The 25,922-nt window shown below is 42.8% G+C and overlaps 1 protein-coding gene across 1 annotated transcript in view; it reads right to left on the reverse strand.

Moving 5' to 3' along the window:
- The window catches only part of afg2a (AAA ATPase AFG2A), a 119,160-nt gene that overhangs the window by 11,229 nt on the left and 82,009 nt on the right, over positions 1-25,922 (reverse strand). The window contains exon 16 of the mRNA XM_030396667.1: positions 14,690-14,854. Coding sequence (XP_030252527.1) covers positions 14,690-14,854 — 165 coding nt within the window. The remainder of the gene's footprint in view (positions 1-14,689; positions 14,855-25,922) is intronic.

Consider the following 25,922-nt stretch of genomic DNA (forward strand, 5'->3'; position numbering starts at 1 on the left):
CACATGATATTGGCTCTAAGAGGTGCTCTAATGCAAATAACTAAATATTAACTCCTACCACTAAAACTGCTCCAACCACACCGCAGTATCACCACCGTCACCCTAGCCACCTTCACAGGCAAAAAAAAAAATCAAAAGAAGCCACGCTGCATCCAATTTTCAGAGAGGAAATTCAATAATACATAAATCAAACATCGCCGGGGGCGCAGGGCCCAAACTCTCAACCAGAAATACAACGTTTCATCCTCCAAAAGGCAAAGAGGAAGTGTCTGCAGTGACATGAGAAACAAGGCCTGACCACAGCTCCATGTGAAACCTATTTGAGATTGCAAGGCGAGAGAGAGAGAGAGAGAGAGAGAGAGAGAGAGAGAGAGAGAGAGAGAGAGAGAGGTGAGGTTAAGCATGGAGGGGATAGAGTCATGTGGGGAGAGAGGGGGAGAACGGAAACATGGCACATGATCATAAATAGCAGAGTGGAGAGAGTGTGTGTGTGTTTGTGTGTGTGTGTGTGTGAGCCGTGGATGAACGTGCACGTGCTCGCGCTCTAAGCAGAGGAATTTAGATTCCATAGACACCTCTGATGATGAAAGTGTGTTGGTGTGGGCTTTTTCTTTGCCCCATGTTACAGCTGAGACAACAGAGACGGAGGGAAGATGTCACACGCGAGGACGGCAGCAGACGGGAACATGTGCATGCGAGGGCAGAGACGTGTCGGCCCAAGAAAATCCCCCACAACTTCAATATTACCGTACTGTGCTGACATGTCTGTTTACATATATAGTCTCGTAACTATATCACATTTGTCTGAATTGTCGAGCATATAGCGAGATCTTATTCTAAATTATTTAACCGAGATTACTTCAAAGTTATTGAATGAAATGTACGAGATGTTTTCAGAGGTAGGAGGTAATGAGGAAAACTACTTTGTGACTGTTCTGAAGCAGATTTCTTGTGGAATCTGTTCTTTACTTTCTTCATTTCTGACAACTTTTTACTTCAACTGCCTACATTTGAACACAAATACACTAACTTTCTCCTCCTCACATTCTCAAAACAGGCTCTTGACTTCAGTTTTAATGCATTTGAGAAGGAATTATTGATTATTTTCTATTTTGCGTCATTCGCTCGCCGCTTTCCCATCATCACAAGGCTGATTTCAACCTATCGTTGCGTATCATGCAAAGACGCAGCGAGACAAAATGACGTTAAAGACGTGACGAGACAGAAGCTGACACAGGGGGAGACTGGAACGGCCAGAAAATGCGTGCAGTGACAGAGGCGGCGACGTGGATGGGTTGGGCTTCAGTTAGCTTTGCACAGAAATGGCTGGTAGTATGTCCTTTCATACTTTTAATATTTCAGAGCCTGGGCTCTCTCACTTTCAGTGAAAGAATCTGGTAAAAGCTGAATCAGTTCATCTATTTTTATTAGACTCTTTTTTTACACAGGTATCTGCACTTCTGCTAGAGTGTGTGTGTGTGTGCGCGTGTGTACTTTTTCCACTTCTTGGTATTTGGCTCTTCTCATAGCGGCTAAAGCGAAACAATAAGTCATCTGCTATAAATATATATTAGGACATCTGCCTTCGGGAAATGCTTTCTGAATGACTAGAAATCTAACCTGTGACCTGTGTCTGTGTGAGAAGGTTTGATGTTTTCTGGCCGTACAGAAAATATTAGTCATGAAACTGGAGGATGCTACCCGGCTGCGTGACTCACTGATAATAAAGTTAGTTTCAGATGGAATCCTCCTACAAAAACCTACCAAATAACTTCCACGTCAGGCGGATGAATAGAACATTATCGTCTCAGGCCCCTACGCACCTTATGTTTTGGAAAGACCTGTGTGGGATAGCACCTGTATTGGGGCTACACAGCGTTAAGGTGTGTGTGTGTGTGTGTGTGTGTGTGTTGGGGGGTATAAATGGGCCTTGCCTTTAAGGGCATATTTGTCCTCGCCCCTTAATCAGACGAATGAAAGCTCCACATTCTCCCTGGACTTGGGAAGGCAGGGATGGCATATTTACCAAACACACCCACAGTGAAGTGACCTGGAGACTCAGGTCTGTGTGCGTGCGAGTATGTGTGTGTGTGTGTGTGTGTGTTTGTGCATATGAGATGTGTGCCCTTCCGGTAATGTCAAGGTAGGTAAAGCCCACCTGTGTGATGTGTATACATTTTCTTTATCCTGTAAGCTTCATCTTTCACAATACACAGTACCTGTATACACGCAGTGACTGTTCACATGCATTAGTGATTCAAGAAAGCTACAAACGACAAGCAAAGACTGAACACAGGTGAACGTTTCGCTCTAGAATTTTGGGTTGCCAGATTCAACACGTATTGCAGAGACAACTATCAATGCCAAATGTACATAAAGAAGCGCAGTGTTGGGGAGTAACGAATTACATGTAACGACGTTACGTAATTTAATTACAAAATGTACGTAATTGTAATCCGTTACATTACTGGGAGAAAATATGTAATTAAATTACAGTTGCTTTTGGAAATTTCAATGATTACAACTTAAGTTACATTTGAAAAATCGCCGCAAAAGCTCGGATTTATGAAATAGTTTTTCGCCCCCCTGGATTCATGTTTGTTTTTAGTTTTTTTCATATCAACATCCTCCTGCCCAAACTGACGCTTGTGATTGGCTCTGTCTGGTCATGTGCCATTCGACTAAACCGACAAACCGTACAGTGGCAGTCTCAGCAGCAACAGTGTCAGCGGCGCACAAGATGTTCCTGGGCTGGAAATACAAAAAACACTTCATACAGACAGAAGCCAGGCTTCCCTGTATTACAAAGGTGGCTCTCTTTTAACCCGACTAGATCACCATGGTTACTAATGCTTAGCTCATAACCTGGTCCCAACCAGGTTCTGTTCAGAGTTTAATCATAAAATCGGCTATAAAAGCGCCGCTGTTTCACTATTTAACTCATTTACAGCTGACGTCACCTTTACTTTGAAAGTCCAGTGGGGCTGGATCAGAACATTTGTACGGAGGGAGAGATCGCGCAGATCCGCTGCTGTTCACTTTCTCTCTGAGCGTCTCCGCCTACAGATGTTCAGCTGGGGGGATACGCTGCTCAACTGATGATCCGATTCGACTCAGGAGATCATTTATTAGGCTATAGCCTATTTACTTTTATATACAGTCAGTCACCACTAAAAGAAGTTGTACGCTCGCAGCAGGACAGATAATTTAACTTAATGTGGCCATGAATAAATTAATTGTTTCGCCTGTTATGTGTTGCCCAAACACAAATCTTGAGTAGTCTACTCTGTTTTCTCACATTTAAAAAGGTCTTTGTACAGAGACAACATGAGATTTGCTTGTAGCTACAGCACCTAAAACACCCACTGTAACCTATTTTCATACGCACACGCTGCCTCGATTTCAATAAAACACACACTGGCATTTTATAATTGCGATCAGTGAAATATATGAAAACAATATAAAACACAGTTTAAAACAACAGTTGCTGTTGCTCTGAAGCTTCATATTTAAAAGCAGCTCAATGTAGAGCTGTCAGAAATTAAAATCAGTCAAATCTTGTCATATTTGCAGCAACACTGTTGTTTCAGGCTGTGATCAGGCTTTTTTGTATCGCTCATACTCTCTCCATTAAAACAACCTGCTCCTCTTGGCTGAAATCAGCCAGTTGTCGCTCCATTTAGTGAGGAAGTGAGCCTCCTTCGCAGTACAGGCCTAAGGTCAGACTCATACTATATGGTTAAAGGTTTATCACACTATAGGTCTTAAAATGTGAAAATGGTTAGCAGTTGAGAGATTTCATTCAAAATTAAGAAAAGTAATCAAAATGTAATTAAACTTAATTAGTTACATTACTTTGAGAAAGTAGTTGAAATAGTTACACTACTATTACATTTTCAACAGGGTAACTTGTTATTGTAACCAACTACATTTCCAAAGTAATCTTCCCAATACTGAAGAAGCGTAACAACAATTTAGGTGTGCCTTTTGTTTATTTTATGGATTCTTCTCCTTCGTCAAAGTCCAGTACGTAGAGAACCCACAATCCAACTAGGCTGCTGACAGTTTGGTTAGCAATAACTATTCCTGTTAGGCTTCAGGTGTGTTAGCCTTGAACTTCTTTACGTTGAGAAAGAAGTGGCTGTAAAATGGTTGTCAAGACCCCCATGAAATGACTTGTTTTACTATCAGAATTTGAGCCATTCGGTCAGATAACGTTTGGAAAATCTCACATGACATTATTTCATTCCCATTAAGGTTAGCAGAGGGCTAAACTAGAAGATAGCCAGCTGGGTCCAAGGAAGTTGCTCGTGCACAGGCTTTAAGTCGTCTTCGTCCCCCAGCCAACGATGATTCAAGTGAAATCGTTTGAGGCAACTTCATCAAACCTCCCATAGTTTCCTCTGGAGGCACAAAAGGCAAGATATACAACTCTGCCCCCTACATTTGCAGTAGTATGGCCCAACACCTTCATAAAAGAATTTGGCCAGGGAAATCAGTGGATTTCCCCTGTAAAGCGAAACTACATACCATTTGCTGAACACCGACCTCTGTGGCCAAAGGTGGTAATTAAGTTAATGTTACAGTGAATATGCGAGTCAGCTGCTTTGAAGACGTCACCGAGTTCCTCTGTTCTATGCTAAAACACAAGTACAGCAGAGAGATAAAACAGTTTTTATGTGTTTGCTCACATTAGCTAACATTAGCCACCATAAGCTACTTGTCATACCAAGTAAGTGTTTTGCAAAAAAAAAAAAACCTTTGTGTACTGAGTGATAAAATATGCTCCATGTTTTATTTGCTTTGAATTGAAATTCTCAAACTTGGAAATATGGTATCACCAGTTCATTCAAAAGTTACATAATCTCACTTTAAATGCAAATCATAATTCATTCTATTACCTTTGAGAACACACTTAAAAATCCTTTTATATAATTGAATCTGAGTGAATGGTGTGTCCTCGATACTGTGTATTTCCCTCTTGGATGTCATTCTCAAGTTTTATTAGCTCTTTTCAGGTTGTTCCACCTTCCTCTGCTTCTCCGTCCATATTCTGGCATCCACCTCCTACCTTTTCCTCCAACTTCCTCTGCTTTCCTCCATTCCTACTCTTCCTTTCTTTCTCCATTTGTTTCTTTTTTGGCTTTTGCTACCCACGTTCTGTCTTCTTGCCCGGCCAATGGAAACAGTACGACTTGTCCGCTCAAGGGCTCATATTTCCCAGGAAGAATTCAATTTGTGCTCGCCACGTACATGCACATAAACCACAGCGAAGGCTTTATATATAAAAAACGTAACATTAGGGCCTATTGGGGCCATTTTCCTCTCGGCAATCGTTGGCCTTTTGCGAGCCACGAAGCAGCCCGCTCGCTGGCTGCGTTGAGGGAAGTGTTTTCTTTTCTAACCTTTATTTAACCCGCAGTGTCGACTAAGAACAACATATTCACAATGATAAGAGGCGAGAGTTCTTGTTCGAGAGGAAGTGAGGCGAAGTGTTTTACAGTCACACAGAGTTACAGAGGTGTGAAAGGCTTTTTCCTTGCAGCCTTTGTTGAACTATTGACTGTGTTTTCCATGTCGACTATGTTTTTCTGAGTGGCAGCGTGACCGCCTCTTTGGTCTCTCTCACACACACACACACACACACACACACACACACACAGAGGTTAAACCATATTTTGGAAAATCTCAGCCAACTCCAGATCTTGTCAGACACGCATTCCACCAAAGCTGACATGTTTATTTGATGATGATTACAGATTTTTTTCTTTATATTTCTCTGAGAGTTCCCCAGATTGACGCACACATCAGCTTTGCGCGTTGTGTAATGTCGCTGTTATCCAAACAGTAACACGTTCCGTTGATGCATTTTTGCGCGCCGGTGTCCTTGGTGATAAAAATCTTTGCAACAACAAATACCGGGTCATAAATCAGACAGACGACATGCACACAGAGTCAGAGGAGGAACAGCCACACCACAACAGGTGTTAAGAGGAAACCATTTGTCTTCCTGTGCGTGTGTCATTGTGGTGTGTGTGTGTGTGTGTGTGTGTGTGTGTGTGTGTGTGTTTGTCATCGTACAAGGCCTTATTTGTGATCAAACTTTTTTTTTTATAGCTTTGAATTGATGCAAAAGCTTCAATCGGCGTTCATCAAGTTGATGTTAACATACTGAAAAGGCACTATTAAGAATCTCAGGCGGCTCACTGACGTCAAAGCAGACTGTTGATCAGCCTGATTTGTGCGTCCTACATCGGAACAGACTTGCTCCTTCCAGTGTGAAAAGGAAAAAAAAAAAAAATACAGAGTTAAGAAAACAATTGGGCCAGTGAGTTTGAATGGCTGTCAGCCAAGCGTCTCAGGCACCTGGGCTCAGACCAAACAGCTCTCCCCCTGTTGGAGGGAAAAGACCCACCGCTATGGAGGTCGCGGTCGGTCAAAGGCATCTGTGACTTAACACAGATATTCTGATACGGCTGGAAGTTGCCTTGAGGTTTTATTAAAATGCCTCAACAACCGATCCCCGCTTCAAGGGAGATAGAAGTTACAACGCAGTGAGCTTTGCAGGTGGAGCGGGCAGCAGAGCTGGCACTGCCCGCCAGCTGTCGTCACATCTACGTGTCCTGCATCCAAAAAAGCAACTTTCAGTTCTGTTCTCACTATGTCCCTGCACGGAAATCCTGATTTTCTTCTTTTTTTTTTTTTTTTTTGTCAACAACTTGTCAACATTTGCTAAGTGCTCACTGCTGTGGTGTTTTTGCACTTCACCTCCTGGAGGTCAGCTGCCAATCACACAGCACAGGGAGGTCCCTGACAGACTCTGCTAATGAAGTTTGAGTTTCTGTAAGTTTTGCACCTAGTGACTATCAATACTTGTTTTCTGTTTGGTTTGAACAAACCATATGGAGGAAAAACACATTGTTCCTGAGGATTTTCTCCAGAGAAAGAAAACCCAACAACTTTAAAGGTCCAATTTAAAAGAAAGAATATTTTTGAGTCTCATTCTCAACTCGTCAAAAACAGACACTTCGGGTTTGTGGTCAGGTTGGCAGCCATCCAAAAGCGTCGGGGAAGAGTTGGGAATGAGTCTAAAAAATGAACTAAATTTAAATCTAAAAATGATATGGGTTGGTCAGAAGTTGCTATATTTCATATTTATTTCCAAAAAATGACAGAACAGCCTCAGACTTGAGCTAAGGTCAGTGTTTTTGATCACAAGAGGAGGAGAACTGTTTAAAGAACAAGTTTTCAGACACTTGAATGAACATACTTTAGTCAGCTAACTGATGATATGTGAAATGTTAGTCTAATATGGAAGTTATAGTGCAACACAGACTTAGTTGCAGGGTAACAGAAGTGGTCCATGCCATCACATCCACTGCTCTGCTGCTGGATGATGACCTCCCACTCTTGTTCCTGCCTACAGTGCTGTAATTCTCTCTGATTGCAGACACCGCCGTCAATGCTGCAACAACACCAGATGCATATGAAAAATGTGTGAACCTCCAGGGGGCTTATTCAATCAACCCAACATGTGGACTTGGAAAAGAAACGTTAACAAACTTATTTGTTTCTGGGTTTAGGGTTTGGTTGAATCGTTCAAAAAAGAAAAAAAAAGCAGGCGTGAGATGAAAGTCAACATGCACATGTGCTCACTGACAATGTCCCCATACAAATAAAAGCGCTGTTAATAAAATGAGTATCTGTGTCGTCAAGTTTTCGCCCGTCGTTTTACAGGTAATACATTTTGCATCGCTATAGTAAAAATCCTCATTTCAGAGTGATATCTCCTGATACTGAAATTTAAAAAAGTGCTGTTTGGAAACCTGAGAGGGCTTCAGCATTTCAGCAAGTTGGAACTGACTCGGTGCATGTGACAGGCTGCAATAAATCCTCCAGGTCTTTTCTTGTCAGGGCTTGATCATAGATTAAAAAAAAAAGAAAAAAGAAAGAGAAGTGGAGTAGCATCACACCTTCCTTCGGGAGCAAGTCAAGCCTTTCTTCTTCTGCGAGACAACACTACGATTACAGTATCAAATGTTGCTTCTGTTTTAGGAAAGTGATGGCAGAGGTGAAGACGGAGAGCCGGCAGGAATTTTCTGGGCTGAGCGTGATTAAAGGTGTGTGTTTGTGTGCGTGTGTGTTGTCAGTTGGAAGGTTTAGCAGGAAGGCGAGGGTTGGGAAACCAGATGTCACTCCGGGCAGGTAGGAAGACAGGTGATTTCAACAAGCCGCTAGCTCCCAGCTGACAACAACTGCGTCCTCCTGCGTGACCCCACCACCTCCTACTCCCCTCGACCCTGCCTCCCCCTCCTCTCAGACAAGTCTGAAATCCCAGGAATGTAATTAAATTCAAAGCTCCAGGTCATCAGACTGCCAAGACTACGTACGGGAACAAGCTCAGTGCGCCTGTTCCGTCCGTCACCCATACCATAACGTGAGCGACGGGGAAAGTGGAGCTTCAGCTTGAGCTTTTTCTTCATTTCATGTCTCACACACCTGGGGGTTGACTGATACGACTGCGGTCGTATCAGTCAACCCCCAGGTGTGTGAGAGCATATAGTGGGGTGTTAAATAGAGTTTATGCTCACCAATTCTATCCTGAAACAAAAAGGGTCATTTTTAAATTGACTTATTTGAGCATGAAATATACCTTAAATTTACAACATCACCACAAACCGACTCTTCAAAGACGGAAACCTCTCTGATATATAGCGATAAAAGTTTATAGCGATGGTACTTGTCGCAGGGCTATTGTATTGGATTGCATCACATTTTAAAGGTGTTCAGGTTATGTGTTCTTTTGCAGAAGATGGTTCCATGAATCTGATAATCTGATAAGGTGTCACTAAATTGCATTCTGGGTAACGTAGGCACCAGGATCTGGAAAAGGAAGAACGACGCGTGGAATAAAAAAGGCAATACCTCGAGTTCTGCAATGTTAGACCAGTGGAATGCTTTTCAAAACAAGGTGCCTACATTACCTGCTATGCTTTTTTTCACATATGCTATAGTGATCCAGGAGAGTTTCCCTTTAATATTAGAGGAAAATAAATATTCTGCTTTTTTCCCAGTGTATTTAGATTTTCAGAAGCATCTACAGGTTCCATTGCAGACCCTCAAGCTGCCATGTATCAACAATGAGAGACATGGACAATATGAACATTGAAACTGGACTCTCCTCAGTGGCCTCCATCGTCAATAAGCATCTCACTGTTGAATTATGAGGCCCCCCCCCCCCCCCTCCCAGCCTTCATCCAGCTCGCTCCCTGGCAGCGCGGGGTTCTTGACGCGCGGCTGACCGATGTTCGTCGGCTGCGGCTCACCCAGCTGCCTACTGCATTACGAGTTAGCGTGCCAAGTCAAATATAATGGCTCAGCGCTGTCACAGAGAAACAGAGAGGTCCAGCTACACTGAGTGTCCCCAACAAGGCAAGTACCACTCATTCCTCCACGTTATATAAGATTTAATTTGGGCCAGGGAGTGTGTGGAATGGCAGCCTGTCGTGATGCTGACTGAGAAAATGCTAAATCTTACACAGAAATATATTTTTGCCTAACACTGCATGTCTGAAAACAACAACTACAAAATATTTGGTGCCGTTAGGATTCTTCTGTTGCTCTATTTTCGTAACAGAGTTTGAGATGATTGTTTGGTGTCACAATTTGAATGAAAAACATTAATTCTGCCATAAAGTTTTATTTGTCAAACATGCACTTCAAACAGCGCAAGTCTGGGGAACATTAAGAAACGCTGTTCGTTATGATTTAAGTCACCTAAAATAAGGTAACAGATGTGACAATAAATTCTTTCTGTAGGTGCTGTTCTCATCTATAATTGAGCTTTTGGCTACATTCGTGTATTTTACAATCTTGTTTTCAGAGGTCAGAAATCCACTTACTTACCCCTATAAAAAGGTTTTATCAGGGATTTTCAAAGAACAACAAAGACTGAAGTTAATTGTCGAGTTTAATCGTATCAGCTTTACTCTACAACTTGCGCAAATTGCATAAAGCGTAGATGGAGTTTCAGCCAAATCCTCTGATGCTGCCAAACTAAACTCTCGTTTCCAGGATAAATTGAAATGTTCACTTGTGCTTCGGCTCATAAATGTCTATAACCCCGCCCCCCTGCGCAATGTTCTAGTGAGTTCCTGATCGGTTCTGCGTACGTGCAACTCTCTCAATAGAAGAAAAAGAAAAAGACATACTTTTAGAATCATCAGCTCTGGGGAGAGCAATGTGTTTAACTTTCTTTTTACCACTTCCTCAATCTGGCAAGTGAGTTGCCCGATTTGCCTCCCAAGGGCATTCATCCTTACTGTTATATCTGTAAATCAGACTAAATAGTCCATATAAAAAAAGGCTGTTTTGCAGTGCAAACATGCTGCAGTTGAACTCTATAATACTATCTTTGATTCAGAGGAACTCACATAATCAGCAGCTAATTTGCCCTGATGTCTTTTCTCTCTCTGCTACCAGAGACATTTTCTGAGTGGCTAACATTGGAAGACAGTAAATTGCAGTGATCTGTGTCTTCCTGCAGCAGGAAACACAAACACTCTTGGATTTGCAGGGGGATAACATCCAGATGAAAGAGCGATCTACCAGGTTTTTTTTTGTAAAAGTCAGTTAAAAAAAAAGGAAAACGACGAGCCTTTCTACTCGAAAACTGTTCAATGCTTAAATATAGTACCACTTTGCATTTGCTGGTGTCTTGATGTTAAAACATAAAACGCCCTGCCTGAAGAGCGAGTCCAGTCTTGATGGGACAAATCTGCAGTCACAGCCAGTGAATTCCGACTAAATACTTGTTTATTTGCTTGCTGATTTGTTGCATTTGTCCCTCGGGGCTCTTTTCTTCGTAAACACAGCATTATCTTCAGTCCTGCGCTGCGCTGTTATCTGTATCCTGTTTTCTCTCAGACTTCCCCTCAGTGATCATGGGAGTTTGAAGGTTCATCTAATCTAATTTGATCTATAGCATCGGTATGTAAAAATATAATACCTACACAGGTGGGACTCAACTTTTTTTTTTCCACTCATGAACTCTTATCAGCTCAACCGTGGCACGTCTTCGAATTTTTGTGGGGTTTCAAGAACTCAGTGGCAAGTGACTGCAACCCTCCATTCCACAGATGAGACACTATCCCAGAAACCCCGATGTCAAACGCAACACCTGATAGCGGGGGATTGGTTTCTGATTGCATACCTCCACCAGGTGTACATGGGTGGGGGCATCCAAGTTAGGAGTCATGGAGAGGGTGCGAGCTTTCAGGACATGAGGAGGCCCTATATGATATAACCTCACACCGGCCCCCGCGAGGATCATAATGTCGAGAGGAAAGACGGAAGCACCTCAGAACCTCCCTGTCCTGATCAAACCAGATTTTAGAACAGGTTAACAGTTTTATGAGCTTGCTGAAGGAGAGGCTGGAGTGCACACACATGCGTCTGTGTCAACATGCCTGGAAATCTGGTATCTTACCTTGAGGAATTCTCTAGAAGATTATGATTAAATGATGAATCATTAATGTACTCTATCCAACATCCATAGTTAAACATGAATAAACGTTCTGATTGACAGTAGAGTCGCCTTGACAACGCATAATCAATCAGTTTGGTAGTGTCTCAATGTTGTATTATAGATGTTGCCTCTTTGTGTTAATTCGTCTAACATTTGAGCACAAATGAGCAGACTCACTATCAATTCTGATCTAATCTGAGGATATAAATTTAGTTATTACAGAACTAATTAAGAAGATTTTCCTTATTTAAATTGGGTTAAATTCAAAATAACTGCCACACATGGCAGCAATACTGTTGCAGCAACATGCAACAACATGCACACAGAAATATTATGTTTGAAAGGCTACTCTGATGGAGATGAACTGTTGGAGAAGCAAACACTGATGTCAGCCTGTTAAAGAAGCTAACACTGATGTTAGCCTGTTGAAGAAGCTAACACAGATGTTAGCCTGTTGGAGAAACTAAGATTGATTTTAGCCGGTTTGAGAAGCTAACACTGATGTTAACCCATTTCAGAAGCTAACTCAATCATTAGTCTGTTGGAGAAGCTACACTGATGTTAGCCTGTTGGAGAAGCTAAGAATGATTTTAGCCGGTTTGAGAAGCTAACACTGATGTTAACCCGTTTGAGAAGCTAACACAAACATTAGTCTGTTGTAGAAGCTACACTGATGTTAGCCTGTTGGAGAAGCTAAACTGATGTTAGCCTGTTGGAGAAGCTAACACTGATGTTAACCTGTTGAAGAAGCTAAGCCTGTTGGAGAGACTGAGATTGATTTTAGCCGGTTTGAGAAGCTAACACTGATGTTAACCTGTTGAAGAAGCTAACACAGATATTAGCCTGTTGGAGAAACTAAGATTGATTTTAGCCGGTTTGAGAAGCTAACACTGATGTTAACCCGTTTCAGAAGCTAACTCAATCATTAGTCTGTTGGAGAAGCTACACTGATGTTAGCCTGTTGGAGAAGCTAAGAACGATTTTAGCCGGTTTGAGAAGCTAACACTGATGTTAACCCGTTTGAGAAGCTAACACAAACATTAGTCTGTTGGAGAAGCTACACTGATGTTAGCCTGTTGGAGAAACTAAGATTGATTTTAGCCGGTTTGAGAAGCTAACACTGATATTAACCTGTTGAAGAAGCTAACACAGATGTTAGCCTGTTGGAGAAACTAAGATTGATTTTAGCCAGTTTGAGAAGCTAACACTGATGTTAACCTGTTTCAGAAGCTAACTCAATCATTAGTCTGTTGGAGAAGCTACACTGATGTTAGCCTGTTGGAGAAGCTAAGAACGATTTTAGCCGGTTAGAGAAGCTAACACTACTGTTAGCCTGTTGGAGGAGCTAACACAGACGTTAGCCTGTTGAAGAAGCTAACACAATCGTTAGCTTGTTGGAGAAGCTCACATTGATGATAGCCTGTTTGAGAAGCTAACACAAATGTTAGCTTGTTGGAGAAGCTCACATTGATGTTAGTCTGCTGGAGAAGCCAACATCAATGTAATGTTTTGTTGAGCTCACTAGCTTTAAAATCCCCAAACCATGTAGGCTATTAACGGGTATCTATCATCTCCTCAATGACAAATTTATGCTTCTAATTTACTAAAGCTAAAATTTAACTCATCTTTTCTTGTCCATTACAGCGAACTAGGCAGCCATTAAGTGAAGTGAGACAGCTGTCGTTATAGACACCGCCAGTCTTGTGTACAGTGTTAACACAGATACAGTCATGGCACAATGAGTGCCAACTGAGGAATCGAGTTAGGGAAGACCCCATCGCACCTAATGAAAAGCCGGTGAAGAAATGTGTTTCAAGATAAAAATGTGTGACTTCTCTATCATCTTAGGCAGTAAAATGAAAGAAAGAACTCGTGACAGATTCTTCCGCACACAGCAGCCCTCGCACGCAGAAAGAGTGACGGGGACAACAATGAAATGTGTGTTTTCACAGCCCACCGAGGCACGGAAGTGTCTGAATCATTTAAAAACTGTTTTCTGAGGCTGTCAGAAGACCGGCGTGACATTTCTATCATGTCCGTGACCCCTGAAGTCTAAATATACAGCGGGGATTTACATTCAGGGGAAAAGAGATACTGTTCATCTTCTAGGAATGTTATTTTTTCTATCAAACGGTATGTAAACTATGAATCACACTGACGGTCAAAGACAAACATGACTTCTCTGACAAAGAACAAGAGAGAAACTCGAAAGGACACGACCCAGTACAGAAAACTCTTACAACCTTTATATTCGACACCATAAGGCAGTAAACGACAAATATTTGGCAAAAATATTATATATTCCTTTAACTGCCCTTCTCACAGTTTCATGGTCATTTCTGTCTTGGAGGATAGTAGTTTCTCTGCTCAAGACAACGTGAATCAGGCGACAGACGAATGCCGAGAGACAATTTGTCACACAAAGGAGTGTTTGTACGATTACCCCCGGTCTGCCGTGAGCTCACGAGGACGCACACAGCACAGACAGGACACAGAAAACATGAGATCACGAGGGGGCTGACACATTACAGACACGACATGGACATCATGGAAACGCACAGTAACATCTCACTGCAGCGTGGGAAATGGTCAAACTGTCTTATTTGGGGGGGTCATTAAACAGTCAAAAGGTAAAGAAGTAAACCTGTGAATGCTGGGTGCCTGGTGTGAAACCTCCGGCTGAGAACCATTTATATTGGTATATTTTTCATCTACAAACTGACAAGAAATACGAAAATAGAGCTAGATATTGCCTGTGGAAATGTGCGGATACCATTTCTTCCTTCCTAATACTGATTCTGATACCCAAACTTTGTGTAATGGGCAGCAACAAGTACTGATCCAATGGCATATTTCAGTTTTTTAACAGCTGTATATTGGCTACGCTTGAAAGAAAATCCATTGAGGTGCATGTAAGGTGTATGGGAAACTGCTGGGGAGTAACAAGGTCCTGTTTCTGACAAATCAGATATCTGATTGAGATTTCAGAATTTTAAGCAGTATCAGAGCCATTTCTGATACTAGTATTGGTATTGGATCAACCCTTATATTCTTTTTATGATGTCTTTTTTTGCTGACACATAAATGTTATGCTTCTGTGGGAGTTACTCCTGGTTCTCTGTTAAGTTGCTTTTCTGTTAAGATGAGGAAATTCTAACTAACCTCTGCTCCAGAATACTTTGCGGTCCGAGCCACCAAGTCCTCAAGAGACACGTCTTGGGCAACAGGCATGTTGCGGAACTGGAGAGAAAATATCTCACGGCGGGTTGGAGCATCTGGAAGAGGCACATAGATGATTCGGTCGAGGCGACCTGGACGCATCAGAGCCTGTGGGATGGAAAGAAGGCAGTCAGCATCGGGTTTACCTTCATATATCGCAAACTGTGACACACAAATAGGGCTATCACATCGTCACTGAGCATCAGGGAAATTTCCTTTGGCTTTCTGAGGGTGACACGTGTTAACTTGAACTGTTCTTTAAATCTTTCCCAGCACATCTTTTGTACAAGACCACTTTGTCGTCACAGCAATACTGTCAGGACGTTATGCTTCTGACCTTTGACCCCCTCACTGCATGCTTGTTAGGAACTGAACCCTCCTCTACACTCGTATTGATTTAGGAACGTGAACCAAATTCCTAAAACGCAAACTTTGAAATATAAGTTTTTCACTTCTAGCAGTCAGCATGGAGACAATGTTGACATTATCTGACAAACCCTCCACGTCCTACAGATCACATCTCCGTGACCCCAAAACAGTCCTTGAGCACCCAAAGCTGCCGCTGTCTTGCTTGTCACATGTCATTAAGTGGCAGGCGCCTTCTCAAACACAGACAGGCAGACGGACAGACAAATACGCCCCGTCTCCATTCGCTCTCCTCAGCCAGGCCGTGACAAGCTGTGGGACGGTACGGTGTCGTTTGGTTTGGGTTGATTATCCGTTTGAGCGGCCAGCTAGCTGAAGAAGAGTGGCGTTCGAAAAATGACAGAATGCACTTTACTCACTGTGAATTAGCATTTAATTTCAGTGCTGGAATTGAGAATCAACAGAAGAACAACCACCAACTGGAACTGACAGTTTCATTGTTGTTCCTCCCCCAAGACTCAGCGAGGCCCAGTTGTAAAGACAGTGGAGTGCCTGGCTGCGGGCCAGACAGGCCACAGCGGGGCTAAACCCCAGCCAGCGGAGACGAGGCGGGAGACACACACAGACGCAAGCCATGCAGGAGGTCATGTCAGGAGTGATCAGTGAAGGTTGGAGGGACCGGACCAGCAGCCTTTGAACTTTTGTTTACACAGTCATCACACCGCTATTCCTGCTCCCCTGAATGCACCACGTATCTGTCCAAGCTTGACAGCATCCTTGTTTCTTTTATGAACACGAAATAGACATTTAGATGTATTTTTTTAGTAAATCAGCCTGTCTGCTTGATGGTTAAGGAAAATCTGCATGGTTACATTTTTCCTTGTAAAAGGCTGGCATTGACCCAATCACCCAAGTGACTCTAACAATTTTGACACGTTTATAGATTAAAAAAATGTTATTTATCAAAACAATCGTGTGCTGATACTTGAACTATACCTTTGTAACCTGAATCTCTTTTCAATTTCATAACAAAAAAAAAAGGTAACTGAGGCAAATCACACTTTGAGGTGAGATTGCTTTTTCAACCGCTGCTTTTGGGGCAACATTGATAAGAAGTCCTTGCAGCGCTTACATTTTTAGAAATCTGACCATCCACAATGATCATGTGATATAATCAAAAGCTCCAGAACATCTACTAAATGGACCTTGTCGTGAGATTGTTTTGTCACCTGCTGTTTCCATCGTTAATTAACTCTGAACCCGAACGGTAATGGGAAACATGGTGAGTTGCAGCCCTCTACTCAAGGTACTATGACAGAAACCACCATTGGTCCTTGCCCTGCTACATTCTAGGTCCATCTGCCTCCAAAGTGTGCCGGATGCCATTTTAAGAGTGTTGCTTTATGGTTTTCTTTATTTCCCCTCTGGATAACCAATTCCCATTTACAGGGGCGATGGACGGTTTTCCTTCCTTTTATCCGTTGCTTTTTTGTGTTCCTGTGTATGTGCATGGAACATGAGAGGATGGAAACCAGAGACAAACATTAGCAGCTACACTTAAGTAACCACAACATAGCCACGGCTGACAAAGGAGCAATGGATCATGGGAGGAAATGTCCTTGTTTTCCAGGTCTCATTCGAGTAGAGGGCCTGGCTGTGGGTGACGAACCATCGGCATTAAACGGACTGAGAGGATAAACGTCATCGTGACTCAAAGGACGGGTGTTGGGGAGACCTGCTGGGAAACGGATGGATAGCAGGTTTGAGGTCTGCGGCATTAAATTAAACTCATGAGGGCCTTGGACTTGGGGAACTTGATAAGACGCGTCTGGCAAAACAACTATAAAACAACACATGTGAGAATTAGTTTGATGTCATGGTTCTTCCCACAGGCTGGGTTTGTGTGTGTGTGCAGGAGGTGAGGCGGGTGCAATGGGGATTGCAGTCTGTGGTTGTTTGTCACAGCAGGTCTAGCCAGTCAGGCAGTGTGTATTGCACTATGCAGAGGACATGCCAGGGACACTTCCTGAGTTGCTCTCCCTGGAAGTATCTGGCGGCTGCATGCCAACACAAACCTGCTGACCCCCGGCTAAATAACTCACGCAGACACTCCCACACTGCGCACCGAATGCACATAAGCGAGCACGCACATAAATACACAATTCCGGTAACTGCTTTTCAGCTTGGCCTTTTTTTCGTTTCGGATCCATTTTTCAAGAGCAAAGACGCCGCCTGCTACTTTATTAGCCGTTAATTCTCTCCGCACACATAATGGAGAAGTGCCCGTGGCTTCCAGGAGCTCAGGCTCCAAGGGTTCCAAGGCGCTCCCAAAAGCAGAGCTGACCCTCAGCTTTGAGACTGCTAAACTCATCTGACTGCCCTGGAGGGAAAGAAAGGCTTTTTTTTTCTCCTTTCCTCTCAGCAAGAGCAGGGGGCCCATCCATCACTTAACAAGATACACTTCCTGTTCTCAAGGATACGGGATGGGGGTGGAAGTAGGAGAGGAGGAGGAGGAGGGGGATGGGGGAGAAGAAGGAGGAAGAGGAGGAGGTAAGGGGGGGGACCCCGAGAGACAAATACTTGGCTTGGCATGTTGGGCAAGCGTTGACGGGCTATTTTTGTAACGGCATAATTCCACCTGAGGTCTTGGCTCGACTGGCAGAAGGCAAGAGGAGAAGGAGGGGGTGAGGTGAACGGGGAGGAGAGGACAAAACAGCCAGACCAAGGGACCCAGACAAGCCACTTGAAAGGACTACAGGACTAAAAACCCATAAACAAACACAGATAAGTAGTGTGGGAGACGGAAAGCCACTGTCCACAAACGCAGTCGGACAAATGATCTGTTTTTCTACCGCGAGTCTGCATGACGGATAGCATCCACCTTGCTGAACCACTGACATGATAGGCGTCATTACACATGAGCCATTAGTAATTAGAAATGCCCCCAGGTCAGAAATACCAACTTGCTTTAAGTCAACATTAAAGCATTCATACACCACTAAACCCGGGGGAGTGTGCACTGTGAACTACCCTGCAGAGCAAAAAAAGAAATCGAGCACAGTGCAATGGTGAGAAAGTTTTCAAAATCAAGTGGGGCCTACGCCGGATCAGTCAAGCTGATCAAAACACACAAAAAAGAAAACAGAGAGACATAAGGGAAAAAAAACGAAAAAAAAAAACTAATCCGCTCTCTCTGCGCCAAGTTTCCCCGCTGATGACAACAGTAATCATTCCAGGCATTGCAATCCTCCTCAAGAAGTGATTACCCCCTAATGACAGACGACTTCCTATCTGTGAAGGCCTGTAGCTCTTCCTAGGGGAATGCTGGGAATCTTCTCCTCGGAGCGTTGTTGCTGAGCACATTCTTGGCCAGTTTCAATCTGACCTGCTCTGAGCTACGTCTGCGAACTGTTTACAAACGGACACCCCCGCAATTCAGGTGTCTTATTTATAGATGGAGACTCAGACACGGCGTGGCTAAATCCAGATCAGATCTGCTTTTGTTGCTCACACTCCCTTCAGGTCAAATGAAGAATGGGAGGAAACACTGGGTCCATGGTGCTGAACATGATGACTAAGTTCTTCCCTGCACATCTGGTGCAGTTTCTCTTTAAAAAAACTATTTTTGTTGTTGCTTTTATCACAGTGTGCAGGTTGATAGCAGACTGTCTGGCTGATTAAGCGGCTCGCCTGAGGAGAAATGAGTTGACTTTGTTCCCTGCCTGAAGGCATTTGTTGTGTGTGGTTTCCTAACCTGTCAGTCCGCAATCCTCGGAGGCCACGGTGAGTCATACTGACTCGATGATGGGCCACCCTGGATTTATGCAGAACACACGTCAACCAAAAAATGCGGAGAGTGCGATGGGAACCAAGAGCTGACAGAGAGGTCAGAGAGGTCTTTTACTACAGTTCAGATTTGAGGCTCTTAGCTTTTATTTTGATAGGACACCTATGACAGTCAGACAGGAATGGAGGTACAGAGAGGGGAAGCCATGCTGCCTAGGGCCACAGGTTTGAATTAACCCTGGGTTGCTGCTAAGGACACAGCCTTCATACATGGGGTGCATGCTCTACAAGGTGAGCTATCAGGGTGCCCCGAAACAGTCGACATTTCTGCTCAAAAGCAGCTGCTTAACATTTGGGATATGCCAACCAATGGATGACGAGGTTGTGCCTTGATCATGTCACATTCTCTTCAGGGAGAGGCTCAAATTCCGAAACAAACGTTTTAAGGTGTTAGCAGACTTGGTCCTGGCCCAGGTTTGTGTCTTCCGGGGTTTTGGAAAGTTATGAAAGTTTGTTTTCATAGATGAGAATCAGTCTAAAAAAATAGTAATTGTGCTACAGATGTTCATGGCATTGCCCTCATCTTTGTGAAATGTGTTATTTTTCTAACTTCCATAATGTGAAAGATGTCAGTCATTAGTTGAATGTGTTTAACTTTGTGTGACATGTCCTAATGCAGCAAAAACCTGCAAATGAGTTCAAACTAGTTATACTGCATTTTGCCATATAAACGTTCTGTGCTTGGATCTCTGTGCACAACTGCACATCATGAAGATCAGTTATTGCAGTGATTGGTGTGAACACCGGGAACTCTTCTGGACGCAAACCGCTGCACTATATTTCGAGGTGAACGAGAGGTGGATATTGGTAACCGCACCTGCTTTCCACAGCAGCTTTCTCCCTTCAGACGTACCAAACTCTTGGAAAACATGGTCGCACAAAAAAAGTTCTCAAAGCACGTGAAAACACCCCTGAGCTTTATTTAATCACTCTACTGCAGAGCAGAGTACAAAACAGCCCCATCAACCCTGTTCCGTTTTTCCGCACATTGTATCTTTCTAAAAAGATGACATAATTTTGGACGAGGCCATGCTGTGTTCAGAGGGACACTGGACCTGCTTTATGTCAGTCCTGATTTTGATGTGGGAGAGGATCAGAGGAGGAACAGAGCGGGGGGAAAGAGAGAGTAAATCAGAGGGAGAGGGGAGGGGACGGCGGAGTGGAGAGAGAGGGATGAGAATGACTGAGAGAGAGAGAGAGAGAGAGAGAGAGAGAGAGAGAGAGAGAGAGAGAGAGAGAGAGAGAGAGAGAGAGAGAGAGAGAGAGAGAGAGAGAGAGAAGCAGATTTGGCAACCAGTCAAAAACATGAGAGGCTTTCACTCTGGATTTTGCCCTTGAGTCAAACTTGCATCCGGCAGGCGAGGCCACCGTGTCCAAGAACCAAATAACTCTGGCGCTGTTAACCCCCTACTGCCCCACACACTCACAGGCTGGAGGAAGTCAAGATTTGTAGTTAAAACTATTTGAACAGTTATATTTCTCCGGAGCAAATTCATTTTTTGGCACGGTAGGGAAACCCACGTGGGAAAATAAAAACCTTGCAAATTCCAGTTTTGGTTTTAACCTTTTGTTTAATATACAGCAACATGAATGGATACATCACTTCACTTAAATCTATAAAAATGTAATGTCGATATAAGAGGATGTTTCTGATTTGTTTCTTGTTTTTTTTATTTAGATGACGACGATTCTGTTGTGCTCACTAAAACAAGTGCAGACTGGCACGATGATGACTGTGCAACAATGAAGTCTGACAGGGCAGCACCAACCCCAGATTATACAGGTAACTGTATTTGCGTATCAAACCGAACTATCCGTCCAACCCCTTCTCACTTCCAACTTATCAAATACAGCAGCTTGACACTCAGCCTACCCCTTTCATGTCATTTTGACCCATTATTGTTTAGTCAAGATAGCAATAATATGTTATACGCAACGTCTGGTTGGACTTTAAAAATAAAGTTTTGAGGTTAGGTTTAGGAAATGATCATACATTTGGCTGAACTGATTGTCCACTACTTAATCTAAGACCTATAAAAAATATAAAAGTATAAAAAGCTAAAGTGGGATTGGCAAATATACTTGGATGCCCATTAATATACCTGGGTGGCCAGACCAAGTCAAGTCTATGTGAAGGAAACCCTGTGCTGAGATGTGGTAGTAGTCCCTCACTCTCACCCAAGTGAGTAAGCAGTCGGTAATGTTTTACAGAGTTTGGCTCTAATAATTTTCCCTTGTTTTATTTTCCAAATAAGTTTGGCCAATATGAGGCTTTGTTCAAAACATGATCTTTTGACAGATCTTGTGTCTTGTTTTGGAAAACTTCTTTTTAGCAGTGTTGCTTTTGTCCCCAGATGTCAGCAATTAACTTAGTGAGCACAGTGTTATCATTACTGATAGGAATTATCAGGAACATAAGACATTAGCTGTAATAAAGAGCAATTTTCCTTTAATGCACTGACAGTTTGGGGTTTGTTTTCATGCCACATGTACAGTCTTATGAATTTACACATTTTAATTTGTAGTACGTGTGACCCTGGCAGGGGTCGGCCTTTAATTCTGGCAAGACCACAGAGGTGCGTGTGTAACGGATGTCAGATGGTGTGTATGTGTGGTGGTGTTGAGCATAGGGTCATTACAGAATTAGATGTCACACCTCTTTTACCTTTTATGGTGTGTGTGTGTGTGTGTGTGTGTGTGTGTGAGAGAGAGAGAGAAAGAGCGAGAGAGAGTGAGGGTCACCATCATATGGAGACCAGGTGAAGAGGCTGAGATGAGGGGAGGGAGGGGGGAGAAGAAGTAGCAGCAGCTGTGTTGCTCTCCTTTTGGATCCGAGGTGGAGGGTTAGGTGGGGGCGTAGGGGCAGTCGCACCCCTACAGCTGCCCTGGGGGCCACAATAAAGTCCCTGAATCTGTCAAAACAACCCTGACTGACTGGCCCTCACACCTCCATGAAAATAAAAATGGCCACTGCCAGAAAAGCAGTCTCATTTTGATAGAAATAGGTGGGCAGACTGTGTGTATGTGTGGGAAGGGTCGCCCAGCAAAGAAAAAGAAAAAGAAAAGGTGAAGAAAAGCAGAGGAAATTAGGTTGGAGCCATGTTGAAATGTCGACTAATTGGCACCCAAAATAAAAAAGCAGTAAAGCGACTGCCATAAAATACATGTATGTTTGCTTTATAAAGAGGCATTTCCTGTGAGCTGTCCGCAGTTTGCAGTTTAATTCTACGGGGCCTTGAGTTTGGTGTAAACTCGCCAGGTCTGGTTTCCGTAATCCATCCCTGAGCCTGTCGCAGCCTCCAAACCTGACGACCGAGTCGCTGTTACAGACAAACAGGCAGAAACAACTGATGGCTGACGTTTCTCCTCTGATTCTTTTTTCCCCCTTTTTTTATCAATACTTGTATGCTTCTGTTGTGTGTCTGTACGTAACAAGTGCATATGTAGAGCGGTGTGAGTTGGGGATGGAGAGCATCGGAATTTCATCTAACAAGCACAGTCCAATGACAACAAGCAAAGCTGATCAGTGGTGTGCATGTGTGTGAGTATTTCACAGGAAAATAAATAGGACTTAACAGCTGTGTTTGCTTACAGATGATCTTTTTGTTGACGCCATCACCATCATAAAAATACAGTGCAAGTAAGCAGCCAAAGATTATTTTCATTGTCATTCATTCCACAGCTTAATTTCTCAGGTAATTAATAAATCGTTTAGTCTATCCACAACTTTCCTGGAGAGGACACTAGGGAAACAATTCTATGTGATTCTTCCGGTGCTTTGTGGAACTAGTTATGTTAAAAAAAGGCACTTTGAAAGCTTTAGAGGCGTTCGCTAAGTGGGCTGAGCAGTAATAACAGTGAATTCACTCAATTAAGTCGCACTCTAGACCTTCATCAATGAATGATACACCATGGAAAACACCATGTCTGGTAAAGTGACGGGGCATACCAGAAGTTGTGACCATAATTAGCACAAGGTCCAATTGGGACAAAAAGGAATGTGTATACAGCATCAGAAAAGTGTGAAAAATGTCCATCACAGGCTCAGTTAGCCATAGGTGGCGCCATCAAATGTATCGCCTGGTCTGACCAATGATCCAAAACTCAAACATACTCAGCTCAAAATCATTTCAGATGAAGAAAAAAATCAGAACTTCACATTTAAGAAGCTGGAACCTTATTATCAAATTAAGACAGTAAAATGCCCTAGAGTTTGCCCATGTATCATAAATACTGTCTCTGCTCAGAAAACTGTATATTAGCATATTCATAAACACTGTTTCAGTAAAATCACACACACACACACACACACACACAGAATCCTAAAATCCCCTTCCTACACACACCCACACACTAGAGCCCCCCCCCCCCCCCCCAACTTCCCCCCAGAGACAGACTGCAGGTGCCAGGCCCACCTCGGGGTCCCTGCCGGGCTCTCGTTAGGCCTGGTGCCATTCAGGCGGCTCCTAACACGCAACCCTGACTGCTTTGTGTTTCTCTGACAGCTCTTGTTGTCCTCTTCATGTAGTGGTGGAAAAAAAAAAGGAAAGGGAAGAGGACTTCAGGGATTATTTCTTTGAAGAATCTGACAGAGCCACCAGGTTGAGGTTCACCTTGCATTTATGCCGATTTTCAAGTGTTTTTGCATATTTTCGCTCATTTGCTACAAATAATACGCTACAAACACTATTTCCATTCTATTTCTTACCTTTTTAATAAAATTGTTTATTTTTTTACTATTGTTGTGGTTTTTTTTTTTTAATATTGTGTCCTTTGGCTGCTTTGACAAACAAATGTCCTTGTTTGTGCGACAATAAAGGAATACTGATTCTGAAATCACATAATCCTGCTGTCCATCTACTAAGGCTGATACCAGTGATCTACTGTCTTTTCTCAAGGCAGACATGGGTTTTTTAATTTATTTCCACATGGTCCACACAGTATTAAAACTCGCCTTAGATAAGACAGTCCATCACAGTGTAGATGAGATGTTAACAGTGTTGACTTTTCAAATCAGATGTAAGCGTTCACAGTGATAAATTACCTCATCGCTGCAGACTCACTCGTATACTGAAAACCACAGCTGCCTGGAAAAACAGCTTTTAAAAAAAAAAAATCCCAAAAGTATGAAACACTAAAACAAATGGTTGGTAGTAAAGTTATGTGATTTGTAGTAAATGGGCAGAAACCTGCAAAAGCACTCATAAGGCCTTAAAACTTTACAGGATCTGTCGCTTAGTTCTAATTTTTCAATGCACTGAAGTGAACCAGTGTTGACACATTTTGATCAGCTAGCTTGTTAGGAGATACGATAAGGCTAAAATAAGCTGGCATTAAAATCAGAACAAACAGATACAATTCTTCACCCAGCCAGTATTTTAATGCGTTCAAAGGGATTATCTGTGTTTTTGCTATTTTAGAGACATAAGTGCGACATAGTTGTGACAGGCCAAATACATTGTAAACCACCTTGGTCATTGCCAATGTGTTTATTAATCATATAATCTTTGAAAATACAGTGAAAGATTAAGGAAGAGTAAAAACAGATCAATGTCACATCTTTCCTTATCAGGCAACTGACTTTGTGATTGTGTTATCTTACAACTCCGCCTTGTCAAGTTTCAAGCAATACACAGTGGTTGCTCAACAGGTTACCATAAGTGCTTCTACAGCATTAGTTATATCAGAGTTGGAGAGTATATGTCACTGAGAGTGGGGCAAAGAACGACACTGAAGGCTTTTCTTGATGGCAAACATTTTTTCGCTATCCTCCCAAATAGCTCTCCTGACATGTCATATGGTTGTCGACCTTATTCGTCCAGGTTAACCTGCGATAGACAGTTTGTTCGTCCAATCACCTGCCAGGTATTTTTTCTGATTTAATTGTCTGTGATAATTTTGCACCTTCTTTTCTTCAGATGTCATTAAGCCGGCCTACTTTGTCTCACATGTTGAGAATTTAACTGAATGTGACGTCTAAAGATCAGTTCACCTGCGGATTTTGGTTCTCTTGATTGCAGCAGGGTATCAGTACGACACTATCATCAGCTTCACCCCCACTGTCAACTGCATCGTTATTACCACCCTTGATCATCTTTACCACCATCTTCATCATCATCTTCCTCATCATCTTTATCATCTTCTTCTTCATCATAATCATCATCATCATCATCATCATGAGGCCCTGCTCAATGTTGTTGGAGGCAACAAAATCCCTGCTGTGCTCACACACAAGGAACTGGTATGTGCACGACTCACACACACACACACACACGCTGCCACTCACAGATACTTACCAAAGAGACAAACATCAACAGGCAAGTTGCTGAGTGACAGAGCCGACTCAGCCGGATCAGTTTCCACTTCCGTGAAATCTAAACATTAGCTTGTTTACCTTGAATCTTTGCTGAGACCGGACCGGGGTGAGAGAGGGGAGTGTGTGTCTCCACATGTAAGCGTGTGTGTCCAGAACGCCAGAAAATGTTAATAGAGACAATAACCCATGCTCAGGTGAGAGGGGAAAACACTCTTACCTGACTGATTCTTCTACAATGTCAGCCAAGACACCTTTTACACAGCTGTCAGCAGTGCCCACTTATAGTAAGTAAAGTTGCAATTATTGAACTGATCGATTAGTTGACCAACAGAAAGTTGCAAACGTGATAAAAGTGATGAAAGGCACTCTCTGTATATATTCATCAATCATTCAAGGTAATCATCGATAGACCACCATGAAGGGACGAGATATGGTTGTTAAGTAACTGATGACACAGCTGCAAAGCCTCTATATGCATCACTTGATATGTATAGTACAAGTTCAATGAGTTATAGTCCCTTGCACTCAAAGACGAACTCAATGTTTACATACACAAAGCCTCACTGTCTGGCCCTGATATGAAATTCCAAGAGTGCTTTGTGACTAAAGACACATACGACCTTTTGTATTCTTTGTCTCCTAAAACGG

The sequence above is a fragment of the Sparus aurata genome, chromosome 18, assembly GCF_900880675.1.
Source record: "Sparus aurata chromosome 18, fSpaAur1.1, whole genome shotgun sequence".
In the NCBI taxonomy this organism is placed as follows: domain Eukaryota; kingdom Metazoa; phylum Chordata; class Actinopteri; order Spariformes; family Sparidae; genus Sparus; species Sparus aurata.